General features: G+C 38.4%; 1 protein-coding gene across 1 annotated transcript in view; it reads left to right on the plus strand.

Annotated features, from left to right (window-relative positions):
- Nucleotides 1-14,906, plus strand: part of kif6 (kinesin family member 6) — a 91,791-nt gene that overhangs the window by 53,913 nt on the left and 22,972 nt on the right. Inside the window, exon 13 of the mRNA XM_042501223.2 lies at nt 7,388-7,585. Coding sequence (XP_042357157.2) covers nt 7,388-7,585 — 198 coding nt within the window. The remainder of the gene's footprint in view (nt 1-7,387; nt 7,586-14,906) is intronic.

Raw genomic sequence — 14,906 nt, forward strand, 5'->3', positions numbered from 1 at the left:
TTCTTGTAGTTGTAGTAGTTGATGCTGTGGGATATAGATATTAAGCTCCTTAGTTTTAGCCAGTTTACTTTTGGACTAGATCGTACAATACCTTGTCATTGCACAGACTTATGACTATGAGTGGGTGTGATAGTGTTGTCTGGAGGGTTTCCAAGTTGGAACCATTGGGTTCAGATTAGATAGATAGATAACATCTGGTGTCCCAGGTGCCAGGTGGGCCCAGGTGCCAGGTGGGCCCAAGCAGTGTCTCACCTTTTAATCCAGAGCCATCAGCTTTGGTGGCCTGACATTGGGCTTTGCCTGGAATTCCCATGTCCTTAAGCAGCCTGGTAGTTGACTTGCCCATGCAGAGTCTATAGCCAACTTTATCTGGGCAAACTTTTCCAGCGGCAGCAGTCAGATATGTTGGACATCTACCAGATGGATCAGCACAAAATTTGTTGTCACCAGACAATGTATCCTTATGACTTTGGTGATCCCCTAACCTTTCATATAGTATCACAAGAAGGTTGACATTTTCTGTTCTTGAGAATGTGATATCTCAAGAATGCCTAGAAGGAATTTCTTCAAATTTGACACAAACATTCACTTTGACTCAAGGGTGAGCTGACCAGATTTTGGTGGTCATAGATCAAAGATCATGGTCCCTGTGACCATCTGTCTCATTCTTGTGAATATCTCAATTAAAACCTTGAGGGTTTTTTTCCTTATGGCACAGACGTTTGAGTAGACTTAAGGATGAGCTAATTCAAATTTGCTGCTCAAAGGTCAAGATCGCTATGACCATATATACATCTCATTTTTGTGGACACTATCTAAAGATGGCCTTAAGGTAGTTTCTTTAAATTTGGCACAAATGTCCACTTGGACTTAAGAATGAACTAACAAGAATCTCATGATAAAAGGTCAAAGGTCAAGGTCATAGTGACCTCATAAAATGTGTGTAGGGCCATAACTCAATAACCTTGGTTGCCCACCTTGGAATTGTGATTGTATAGATCTAAATGTGTGTGGAGCATCCATGTTTTCACAGGCATGGATGTAAAGTCTAGTAAAATCTAGTTGGTCAGAATAGGCTGTTCAGAAAATAAGGAAAGCAGGGATAACATGTTTACTTTCTTTAGATGTGTTTTAGTGCTTAGAAAAATATTGGGTACATTTGAAAAACTTCTAAAAACACTTTAATTTTTTCCCCTACAATTTATACTTTAAACCTTGGTTGGACCTCATGCTGTTAAAGCTTTATTTTTATACTTCGGGGTCTTATGAAACAAGGACTCATCAAGTTCGATATGTAATCGTCACCACTGGAAGTATTATAGTCCGGAATATGATTTGGGAGGGTTTAATTGTTTGCCAAATTCTGTCATTTGATTGTGACTTTGCGAGTCAGCTGTGGAGCTCATCCAGAATTTGCAGCCAAGAGAATGGGTTTGCTGCCAGCTGCATGCGGTTTTAGCATATATGCAAATGAGTGTTGATTAAATGAAATAACCTAAATCAGTCTTTTTGCAGATTGGAAATGTTTGCCTTGTGTAGGATTAAACTGATTATAACAAAATCATCTTTTATTTGATAGAAAGAACAGTGCATTAGTTGTAAACCCATTCACCATTTAGTGCTCTTTTGATGCACAGCAGCTGACATTAGCATTGGCATGTCTTTGGTGTCTTTCAAATAATGTCTTTAGATGAGTGTTTTTCCTATTTCTGTGTACTTGAGCATTCAAATTTGGAGGCATTTACTTGCTTGGCTCTCAATGACCACTCATCCCTCAGTTTTCATTCAGTTCATGCATTCTGTCATCTATTATGTTTTGGCTCTGTAATCACCGTGCTGATGCTCACCAGAGGTCACTGATTATAGGTCTCATGTCCTTGCCAGCGTCTGTTTGATATGTGCATGTTGACAAGCTCAGCCTAATGAAGTCTGTGAGTGAGTATTATTTTTTTGTTTCCAGGGGTGATGATGGTCACTTTTCAGTGTCAACACAGGCTGCAACACAAAATTGTATTTTTTTAAGCTCCTCAGCAATTGGCTCTGAGGATTATTAAAGTTTTATTGTGTATTGTGTATCTTAAAAGATGCAAAGCAACTATAATCACTTCATAAATCACCTCATAAAAAGCATATGCATTTTAACTCGTAATATGTGCTTCATTATACTGTAGCTTTTGATTCTATAGAAAAAGCAGAAACAATATTTAACATTTGTCATTTGTCAAGAAAGTGTTGCAAAGACAAAAAAAAATGTTTTGACATCCTAAGTCACTGGGCTAAGGGCAAAAGCTTAACGTAACAGTTCACTGTCAGTGTTATTTATCAGCCTAGATTGTTTTGGTGTGAGTTGTTGAGTGAGAGAGACATCGGCTGTAGAGATGTCTGCCTTCTCGCCAGTATAATGGAACTAGATGACACTCAGCTTGTTGTGCTCAAAGCTGAACAACACCCACTAATCATATTACAGCGCAGAAGGCTGAACAACACCCACCAATCGTTTTACAGCGCAGAAGGAAGCATCTACTGCTTGCTCGCCTAGCACCACTGAGCAAGTTAACGTTGTTGCTCAGCTGAGAAGGCAGCCATTAATGTTTAAATCTGGCGTTGTCACGAGCACGAGCCTCTCGTCCATGAGTAGATGCACACTTCCGTCTGCGTGGTGGCACAGTTGGTCAATGTGGTCTATCAGAATGAAAATAATTCCTTAATGAAACTGCACAATAATGTCTGTGGATTATCTTGAGTGCCTAGGTAATGATATCTGTAAAGAGACATTGCTCTTGCTCTTTGCAAATGTATTTTATTGGTACTTTTAGCATCACAAGCTGAGTGCCATCTATTTCCATTATATTGGAGAGATGGCTGACATCTCAAACACAGCAACTCACACCAAAACAACTGTAAGAGTTAAATATGTAGTTTATATTTGGCGGTAAAATGTTCCTTTAATGTATAGAGACCAAAGACCCTCTCTTGACTGAAAGATGGGGATTCTTTTAACTAAAAGATACTAATTCAACATCAAGTGGATTTGCTGTTGGTAGCTTCAGTCCAATAGTATTTGTTTTTTAAACACCCACATTGCTCACACCATCCTCTAATACTGTAATAGTAATCTAGCATCTTTAAAGACTTTGCATACTTGTATTGTGTGGCAGTAGTGTGTCCAGACTTTTTTTTCGGGGTGGCCTACGTGGGGCATTGACTTATGTAGGAGTGGCATGAAATATGGGTGCTGCTGTGGGCACACACATCAGCATAGCTTTAATTTACAATTTATGTCTCCTTTACCCATACTTACTTTAATTACTAACATTGTGTTCATTCATGTTTATGGTTGAGTCTAAATGATAAATAGACCTACCAATCAGAATGACACTGCACAAAAGTAAAATAACGTTTCCTTACTTTATAACAGAAATTGTTCCTCCTAAAGTAAATAGTACAATAGCTAGTATAAAGTGCCAACACAATTAAAGTACCAAAAAATGACAATGAATAAGCCTGTGTGAACAAACTTTTCAACAGTTTGATCAATTTATTTAAATGTAAAATAAGTCAAGCCAGACACTACTCTGACACAATACTGCCTGTCAGGTTGCAGGCTGAATTGCAGAATTATAAAGGCTGAATTATAAACAATAATTCAGTTTACTTTTTAAAAAGTTCAAGCTGGCTGGACAGATAGCCAGTTATAATGGGTTGGCACCTGGGGTGGCCAATCAGATTTCAGGGTCGGCCTGTGCCACCCAAGGCCACTCCCTGGATACACCCCTGTTGTGTGGTACATTGCAATTGAAGCAATTTGTGGCACCACTGAGATTGGCACTGCACCTTTTCTAGCTGTGGTAATTTTAAAGGCATTTTCTTTATTTCCTGTGATGTCTGTTTTATTGGACAATATAATAGAGAGTGACAAGAAAGATGAGAAGGAGAGATGGAATGCACATCATGAGCTGAGTTCGACCACATTTTGAGTGCATGGCATGTGAAGCAGCCCACAGATCTGATGTGCAACCCCCAAGAGAAATTTTCATCCTATACTCAAAGACTATGGTGGTGTTCGGCATAAATGAAGATATCAGATGCCAGGGATCTCAATAATGGAAAAACCTGGTGAACAACGGTCTGAAGTAATGACTTGTATGAAACAATGACATAGGAGCCACAGAAACAGTCATATTTCTCTGTAAAACTTGGCTTCTATAGGTCATTTGGAATTGTGTCGAGTTTAGATTTTGGCAGTTTGGAGAAGACTGCATGGTTGGTTTCATTGGAAACTGTAATTGGAGACTTGGTTCTTCCATGTTATTGTTCCCACTGACATCCCCTTTGTATTGGCTGACAGGAATATAAATTAAAGTCTCAAGCTCCCTCAAAGCTACGTCCATTCATCATCCAAAATAATGACATTCTGACTTTTTTTTCTCTTTGAACATCCCAAATTATCTGCTGACCACCACAGTCTGGCCACAAGTAGATGTCTGCTAATCTCATGATAGAACCATGCTTGGAGAACCGGCTAATGTGTTGTCTCTAAATTATGGGTTGTGATTAGGCCATCAAACACACTTCCATTAATAGTGGAAAAAGAGGCACACAGGAGGAGCTGAATGAATATTTTATGAGACTGCAATGTTTTATTCATGTAGGTAATGTAAAGAAAGATCAGAACTAAAGGCTGAACAGTATTTTTTCCACAAGCATACTTATACAATAACTTTAGCTAAGCTTTTGCCCCCTTCACCTGCTAACTTGTGACAGGCTTTGATTTCTTGCGTTCTGTTGACATCTTAAAAGCAATCTTGGCAACTTTCTGCAAAATGGCTTGATCATGTTTTTCTTTATACACTTTTCCCATGCAATTCTAGTGCAGACAATTACAATTTTCCTTCTGTCAGCAGTTCTGATTGCAAAGAAATTGCCCCTGCTAGCACCGTCTTCTCCTTCCTCGCCATAAGTGGAAACATCGGTGGGTTATGAGGCAATGGGACCCTGGGTACATACATGCAGAAGGTCCCTCCAAACAAAGGAGCAAAACACACATACTTTATAGTTGTTAGGGTATTTTTGTTGATTCTTTGTAGTCATTACAAATTTCTCTTTGGTAGCAACACAGTCGCTTTATAGTAATTTTGTTTTTCTTTCCAGTTGCTTTGCGTCTCTTTTCAGTAATTTTGTGCATCTCTGTAGTCAATTTGTCTTTTTAGTTGTTTTGTGTCTCTTTGTGGTCATTTGGGTCTCTGTAGTTGTTTGACAGCTCTTTGTAGTCATTTGTGTTTCTGTATTTGCCTTGCATCTCTTTGTAGTCATTCTGTGTATCTTTGTTGCTGTTTTGTGTTTCTTTGAAGTTTTTTTGAGAGTCTTTAGTCATTTTGTGTCTCTCTGTAGTTGTTTTGCACATCTTTGTAGTAATTTTGTGTCTCTCTGTAGTTGTTTTGCACATCTTTGTAGTAATTTTGTGTCTCTCTGTAGTTGTTTTGCACATCTTTGTAGTCATTTTGTGTCTCTTTGTAGTTGTTTTATGTCTGTGGTTAATTTGTGTCTCTGTTGTTTCATGACATTTTTATAATTGCTTTGCATTTCTTTGTAGTAATTTTCTGTCTCTTTGTAGTTGTTTTATGTCTCTGTTGTTATTTTGCATCTCTTTCCATTATGTTGTGTCTCTTTGTAACCATCTTAAGTCTTTTCGTGGTCACTTTGTGTTTCTTTGTAGTTGCTTTGTGTCTCTTTGTTGGCTTTGTTGGTTTTGTAGTGTTTTTTCTGCTTTTTGTAGTCTTTGTGAGTATCTTTGTATCTCTCTGCAACAGTTCTGGATCTCATTGTAGTCGTTTTGTGTCTCTTTACGACATTTTGCACATGAAGGCCAGGAGCACCCCTGGACCTTTCTCTGGTAGGCAGATAGTAGTGTGCTCCTGTTAGACAGTAAATTTTGCTCTACAAGTCATGAAGCACAACAACTAGGTGTCAATTTGATAATCAGATTTGAAACTGCTAAACAAATCGGTGCTCTGCTCTCTGGGTTATTATTAAAAAGATGCAGGCCAGCTGAAAGCAGTTTGAGCAGGAGGCAGTTGATCAAATACAGAGTAGTGCTGTAGAGCTGGGCACAAAGCACTGTACATGGAACAGCGGAAACGATTATAGTAAATTGTCCTCATGCATAGAAACATTGCACATGGAGAAGTGAAACGTGTCATGGCAATAAAAATGTGAACTGCATCTAAGAAGCAGTTGTTGCCTTTCAGCCTCATCATGTAGCTCAATTACACTCACACAAACGCACTCAGACATACAGACACATCTACACTTGGATTCAAGTACACAAACACATACATACAACCTCATCAGTGGGAGAGGATTTTGTGGAATCTTGGTAGAGTATCTGCAGCCTGTCTGGCTCCTCAACTCTCCACTGATTCATCCCAGACCGTGACATCTTCCTGAGCCTGTAAGGTCAGACACTGGGCACATGTCTGCACTCTGTCAGAATTAAAAGCCCACAATAACGCCTGCTGCCTTAAAAGGATACCTCATCCTCCAGATGACCATTTTGTATATCACTTGCTCACCCTGTGATATGATGAATTTATGAAGAAAACTTTGTTTTTATTGTATGCCTCTGGTGAAATAAGAATCAATCCTTCATCAATTGAAGTCAAATTAACCAAATTTAACAACAGCAAAATTTTAGTCAAATTAAAATGAGTTTACATGCAAAACTTAATCGATGCTCCCTTCAAAGCCTCCATTGACAAAAACATCAATTTACCTTGCTAAACACAATAGCTGCTGGTGTACCACTGCCTCAATCAGTTAGTCTGTGTTATCTTTGGTGTTTTAAAGAGTTAGTTTGGATTCACAACATAGTAACACAGATAAATGAACTGACTGAGGCAGAGACCAGCTGCTCCTGTGTTCAGTAAGGTAAAATTACTGTTTTTGTCAATGGAGTCTGGCTATGAAGAGAGCATAGATATGTGTCAGTTCTGTTTTAAAAAAGGGATTTCTGTTTGGGAAGTACTGAGCACTTCTTCACAATTTCAGTGTAACATGGGGTAAGTAATTGATAAACAACTGGTTTTGGGGGATGAGATATATCTTTAGGAAATCACTATGGGTGCTTCCCTTTTACTGACCAATAATTGTCACCTAACCTTCACAACATTTTTTGTGCAAAATTTACTATTTTAAATATTTCAAATAACTGTACCTGTCATTATATCCTCAGAGGTATCTCCGGTGTTTTTTGTTTGTGCATCTAAGTGCTAAACATTTGAACTAGGTCATTTGATAAGCATGCGCAAATTAGGAAAAGATCTCTTTTTTTCATCCAGTACTTTGCTCAAAGAAAGGAAATGTAGCGTCCTTAACTCAGTTCCTACAGGTGTCCTCGTCAAGATGTTGAAGAAGGAGAAAAAAAGAGCCCAGGATGCCGCTGCTCAGCTGGCTAACATCACCAGTAGTCAGAGCCCGGCCTCCCAGAATGCCTTAAGGTCATCAACAACACCACCGTTGAGGGATGGAGGCACAGAAACCATCTCAGCCGACCATGAAGGAAGGGCTATACAGTACATGAAAAGAGGTACTTTTTGTTTAAAAAGTTATCATTTTTTATCAGCTTCTAGATGTGGTGTGATTGGAATATGACACAACACTCTTGCAATAAAAACTGGGCTCCATCTACCTGTGTAGATAGGGTTTTAAGATAATACACTGCCTCCACCCCAGTATACTAAAAGCTGTCCACGGCAATACATCTCTAGTAAAATACGTTGCTGTTGAATCTTTTAGATGTGTTTTTACCTGCTGTAAGCTGCGCAAAAAAAAAAGCACACCCACTTTTATTGTATTGAGATGGTGGCATTTGCAAAACAGCATGGAACATGAAACCGTAACAGTTTACATGGATAAATGCTGTTTATTGTTTTTTGTTGTTTGGGTGAATCAACCCTTTGTGATTGTCCTGTTTAAGTTGCATTGTGTCAGTTTAATTCAATTTAAACAATTCGGTTTCAATAATCTACAGACCATTTTCATTGTCATCTCACAGCAAGAAGGATCTAGGTTTGAATCCTACGATGGTCAATAGGGCCTTTCTATGTGGAGTTAAGTGTGTTCTCTCTGTGTTCTCACATGCAATTCAAGTATAAGGTGAACTCCTCAGAAATGGAATTGGTCCTTAGCGCTGCACTGTAGCTGCACTGCTACTAAATAGCAATAATGGGTCAAAAGTATCTAGTGGGAACTAATAAATTACTGTATAAATTAAAGAAATTTTCCAGATGTTGACTCCATTTAACATGACAGTCAGTCTTCCTGGACTGGAATACACAAGGACTTTGTAATAAATTAGGCACTAAGAATACTGACACGTGACCTGTCTTGATTGGAATGTGGGCCACTCTTCATGGTCATACTGATTTTCAGTGTGGCTATGGGGCATGACAAATCCTTGATTTCTGGATTTTACTGCACGGCGAAGAGTCTGACATCCCTGAGCTCCCTACTTTGTCGTATTTCTAAACAATGTCTTCAGTGGGATTGTATCATGTATTAACGAGATTTCTTTTAGAGGTCATTCAAGTGTCTCAGTGTAACTGTGTCAGCAATTCACTATTAGACAGTACAGTATATTGAACCTGTAATTTGCTGCTGATGAGTTTAAAACCTATAATACATGCTGGAACCTGAAGCAGAGAGCAGAGGGCCAAGAATGCTGCAGCGTAAACACAAGAGACACTGCTTAGACCTAACATGGAAAACATACCTGGAGAAATCATTTAATACAAAGATATATTTCATGTGAGTAAACATGCCAGAAGATATTTACAATGATGTTTTGCAAATATATACAAATATCTCGCAAATATGATCTAATTAAATGTTTTCCATAGTTCCCGTAACTGGCAGATTACTTTACATGTTGTCTTGAATTGAGAGTAATCACAGTGTTGCAGTTGATTAGGTTATCTCCATGTAGTTTTGCCATGGCACGTCCCTTCTGAGGGTCTAGAGTTTTAGACATGGCAGAGTAAGTAGCGGAGACTTCAGACTGCGACTTCTCTTGGATTGTCAGTCTTCTTGTAACTTTTTTAGACTAGAAATTGGTTTATATTTAACAGGAATGTGGACTTTGCTCAAGTCAAGCCAATCAAGCTTTGGAATATGCTCCCTAACCGGCGGCAGCGTTTATTTGGCTTTTCCTGTTTAATTTTGGTTAAGTGGAGCCTTAAGTGTGATGATAAACCTGAGCCCTTATAACGAGCTCGGTCATAGCCATCGGGCATGGGGTTGAGAGCCAGCAACTCATCACACTGAGGCTACGCTCCTGTCTGTGCTAACCACAGCTCCCTCATCCTTTTTCGACATTTTTGTGTAATGGTGCCCAGTGTGGTAATAAGGCCAGCAGAGAGGTAATTGCAAACAGGGTCTCTGAAAGAAGAGCCTATTAAAAAACAAACACATGTTTGAACTCGGTCCAGTTTGAATTAGTGAGCGAATCAGTCATTCATTGAAGGGACAATGAGGAGTACTGTGATTAATGGCTATAAAGCTGTGGTTTATAAACCCAATAATAAATGATGTGCCATATGTATTAGTCACACTGAATGGTATGTTATCTAATGTGGAGCAATCATTTGGGTCATCCCACCAGAGGATTTGTTTTCACCTGCCCCCGCAAGTCCTCTTTTTTCTTGTTGTTCGTAATGACCTCCATGGGTTCAGCTTCCATTTGGTTGACCTTTTGCTGTGTGCATCTGCTGCTTTACAACCGCATACCTAGACAATGGTGATAGCTATTTTATAATGCTGTCTGTGTCAGCCCAGCCACCAGAAGAAAATACACACATTATAGACTGCAAACCACAAATTTTATTTGTACATTTTTCATCATAATAATGTTTCTGCAGTGAAATACTATATGCCCGAGGACACATCCCAGATTTGCTGCTCACAGTGGTCTTTGCTTTGCTTCTGAGAAATAAATCAACTTCTTACTTGGAGATTTCTAAATTCTGATCTGCTTCTCCTAACAGCATATTTAAATATCATTTCCTCTTTACCTTAGAGTCTAAGGTATTGTCTAAGGCTTAGACTATAGCTGATCAAGGCAGAGGTAAACCAGCAACTTCGCTATGCTATGGAGTAAAATGACTCTCAGTGGAGTCTGTAGTGTCTGATATAACGGCTTCACATCCCCGGGCTGTCTTACAATAAGGTAAAGTGGTGAAGATATTCTAAATATAGCATCAACTTAAATGGATATTGACGTTTTTAGGTGGCTTAAAATGAATCATTGAAGGCAGAGTTTGCTCTGCACCATTTGATAATATGTATGTAACATGGCAGTTGTCTAACCCAAAGTTATTGTAAATAAACAGTTATGTTTGTAATTTGGTCTTTTGCATAGACTGTATAAATAATATAGGTCTCTAGCAACCAGCTGAAAGAGGGCATATCTCCACCTGCTGTTGTTGAGTCGGACATACTCCATCAATAAATTAATTCTCGTGGTTCAATTAAATGGCCTAATTGAGTTACAATCGTAGCTCGACTAATCTATACATGTAAACGTACTGAATGTTATCTCAAGAGCTGATCATTTCAGACAAATAAAGATTAATGCAGTAAAAGAAGAAAAGGCATTTTAAGATTTTAAATTAGGATCGGGCTTGGACAAGAGGAAGGGTTTTTCTCAGTAGCTGAATTCAAGAAGTATGAGAAAATGGTCAAAATCTCATATTGATGTTATATGGAGAGATAGAATAAATAGGCTGGAAAAAAGGACAGATCGTTCCTCTGGGATGAGCTGACTTTGTCATCTGGAGGTAGAGGGGAGGGTAAATAGTGTGACACCCAGGCAAGATGCCTGCCAAGCTACAGACCACTGTTCAATAACAACAACAAAAGCCATTGTGATTTAGTGAGTCATTTCTGTGTTGCTGCTTTTGAGTTCCCAAATATGGGTGTTTTGTAGCAACCTGTCTCTTTTTTTTCTGGGGCGACAGTGCCACAAAAGGGTTTTTTTTTCTTTTTCTTCAATCTCTCAGACATCCCTGTTTTTCTGCACTGTGCCCCTCAAACTGTGGATTTTAATCTAAAACATGATCTTTTCCTAACCATAATTAAGTTGTTTTTATGCCTAAACATAACCGCACATTAACCACAGCGTTGATGAAACATAAAGTTTCAACATAAGCCCTACACAACAACGAAGAAATGTAACGCTTCAGTGGTTTGCAGGAATGTACAATGCTAACAACCTTTTTCTGGTGATTGAGTTGTTTTTTGTTTCTTGTAGTGTAATATATGATCTTCAAAGAAAACTGTGCTTTATGTTTACCGCTTATTTAGTGTTTACGTTTTTACAATGTCTGATGACCGTCATGAATAGACACATAAACAGCTACATGACCTACAGTGTTCAGTGTTACAACTTAGTTGTTCTGATTTCCTAAATGCACTTCACAAAGTCAAAGAGTCAAATTTCAAACATTGAAAAATGACATGTAAATAATCAAGCTGTATCATGATCAAATGAGAGAGGACACGGGTCATTTCCGTCAGACTCACACAAGTCATCGTGAAGAATCGTCCACACGCTCATCATAATACTTCCTGAATAAGTGTTTCACAAAGTCACTTTTGGTTCAAAAAACCAAACAGTCAGCATTTTATGCTTGTTTCCTCCCATGTTGAGTGATGGGCTATTACATGTAATAACCCATCAAAGTAAAAAATATGTTGACGTTGTGGAAAACAGGTCCTTATATGATTTTAACATAGGGATGGTAACTACTAAATCCCCAAACCTTGGTTTTGTAGCCCTCAGCCATTTCTATGAGTGATCATTAATTTACCCTCATATTTGCTTTGCATTAATTATCAAACTTTCATCTATGAAGCGCTAACAAAATGGATGACCTGCATATGCTTCTGGTAGATGTCATGTTGTACATTTCAGGATTCAAGTTTTTTCAATTTTTTTTTTTCAATTTTCACATATAAACTTTCAAATCAGTGTCTGTCATGTCCATTCAAAATGATGTTCCACATTTGCAGAAAGTGTCACTTAGCTGTTTGGGTTTTAATGTAAATCACATGAAGTTTTGGTCAGTCTTCCAGCATATGAATGAATGTAGCAGGTGCTAGCTTTGCAATGATTTCATGTCTAGCTCAACTCAGATTTTATGCGTGATAAATGAGACCTGTTCAGTGGAGCTGATGTATTGTTTTTAGTTGTATTGTTACATCCCTCGTACATAATGTATAGATGATATATTCATCTTTTTTAACAACTTTGCTCAAAGAAGATTCAATATTTCAGTTCCCAAAACATCTTTACATCTTCTCTTGACAGATTTAAAAGGCCCTTGGTTTTATGAAGACACAGGAGTATTTAATAACCTTATTTTATTATAGTGAAACTCATATCTACCACTGTATCAATCGAGGAAACTGGTGGCTTCAGAAACAGCTCATAATTTGAGAATGCAAAGCTATGAAGTTTTAATGAATCTGAATTTATATAATATCTATTATTTGTGGGAAAAGGGAATGAGAGGGAGGCTGGTCTGACAGAGATGTTCAGTGTCTTTAAGTTATCCATACATGAACTCTATATGCTGAAAAGGTAAAATTCTCAGTGACATTGCCATAGTCTGGAATTTTGTCTGTTTATTTTTCCTCAGCTGCTCTACAGTAATTCTGTTGTCTGTGATAGGGATGTTTGCTATTGGCCTATATGAGGAAACAGGCAGGAACTGTGATGGCTCTTTGTCCAGGACATCTGAAAGGGTGCCAGTATACCACTTTTACACATTCTTACTCATTGACTCGCAGAGTAAATGAATCATTATCTGCTCACATTTGCCATGGTATCTTTAGTTGTTAAACTTTTTGTCTTCTCTTTCCCCCTTATAAAATGTGAAACAGAATCATAGTTAAATTGTTTGTGTTGGGGCTGCCTGTAAAGATAAGAGTGCTACACTGGAAAATACCCAAAATGTAATGGTAACAAACACAAAGTAATTATGACCGGACATGATTTTGTTGGTGGGTCACCACCAAAGTGTTGGTTACTGAGAAAAATGAAAGATAATAAGCTTTACTTTTTTCACTGTTGCATTGGAGTCATGAACTGAGATTATATTAACTGATTACATCACACTGAAGGCCTTTACATGCTGGGGATATACCAAAACCAACATGAAAATGCAAATTCTCGATTATTTTACATCGAAACTAATTATAAAGACAGTGACTGGAATTTCTGACAGTTGTATCAAGCCTGCTATTGTCTTGAAGTTGTGACGTGATTTCCGTTCTGCACAACATGATTGGTTGATGCCTTTTTTGTGTGAAAGCTCAGAAAAATCTTGGCAACATAATAGTCCCATTTTGTGTGAAAGTACTTGTGACAAAATAACAGTTTGAAAATCATAAACGCCTCCAGTGTGTAAAAGCCTTTTTTGCAGACCATACTCAATAATGTACTTCTGCCAACTATATCATCTATAAATGTCCATTTTTGTTGTGGAAGAGGTTGCTAACCCCTCAGAAACATTCCCACATCCTGCAGTCCCTTGCTAGCAGTTACATGTCCACTCTGGAATGTTCATCCACTTTTCTCACACTTTCTGTCCCTTTCTGCTCTGTTTGCAACCAGCGATGTGAGCAGAACCAACTCCATCAGCTGTTAATTAGCAGGGAAAGCTTGATGTTGTCCAGAAAGAGTCTGCACTTTGGAGGCAAAAGCTTTAAGAACACATTGAGCAGTTACAGGAGGATCAGAGAAGACACTTCTCACACTTTAGTATTTTCTTAATTTCACATTGTGGAATCCTGGAGCACACCTGGTTTCAAGGATTCTTCTAAAGCACCAGTTGATACAACAATGACAAAAGCTTTTGCAAGTAGCCATTATATTGTTACATATTGAATTCCGCTAAAATAGACAGAATGTGCAAAATATTACAAACACATAATTGTCACAGTTGTTTCATACAGTGAGCTGCTGTGTTATGTATATCATATGCTTCCCATCTGGAGTGCCTATTTTCCATGACCCACTTGGAGACTCATAACCAAACTATATGCACATTAGATCATTGTTCTATACTTCTCGCTAATTCAAAACAAATGCCCTACACTTATCCTTTCCTCATGCTCGATGGGTCACTGAATGTTTATGTATGTTTTAATTTAGGTTTAATCTGAGGGCTCCGCTGCTGTAGCCAGCAGCCTCTATGGTTACGCAGAGGGTAATTGCTGTCCCCTGAAGATTAACTGTAAATGTAATGATGATGACCTTTCCATGGAAACCATTCATGCTGATTGAATGCTGTATAATCGACTACTCTTTCCATAATACATCCTTCTGTACTGGGCTCTTAGTTCTGCCAGCACAGAATAAAACATGAACATTAGGGATTATATTTGTCTTTCTTTCTGAAGTCCACTGTCTCTGCAGAAGCAGTCAGCACACAGTACAGTACTACTCTGAGATGCTTCTGTGAGTTTTCTCGAGGTTAATTTATTGTCTTTAGATGAACCATGTCTTCTTCTTGTGCTCCTACAGAAAGATTGTTTTTCTAGTGTAAAAAGTTCTCTAATGGATGGACAAGGTGTTCCTGTTGTAATTCAGGCTGCTGATGACTTGTATTAAGCTCACAGAAATCCAAAGGAGACTTGAGACTTACAGGAGATTTAGATCTTACTGTAAATCCTGCTTGCATGTAATGAGACGCTGATGCCTCTACCAGGCCCTCCACACGTTTCTGTGATCTAAGCAGAAGCCTTAGACACCAGGACACCTCAGAAAGTCAAATACTACTATCCCCTGCAGGAGGACACAGAAAGGACGTACAGTGTACCAAAATTATTGTCCTATTAAAAGTGCA

The sequence above is a fragment of the Plectropomus leopardus genome, chromosome 14, assembly GCF_026936395.1.
Source record: "Plectropomus leopardus strain MGB_pleo_1.0 chromosome 14, ASM2693639v1, whole genome shotgun sequence".
NCBI lineage: Eukaryota > Metazoa > Chordata > Actinopteri > Perciformes > Serranidae > Plectropomus > Plectropomus leopardus.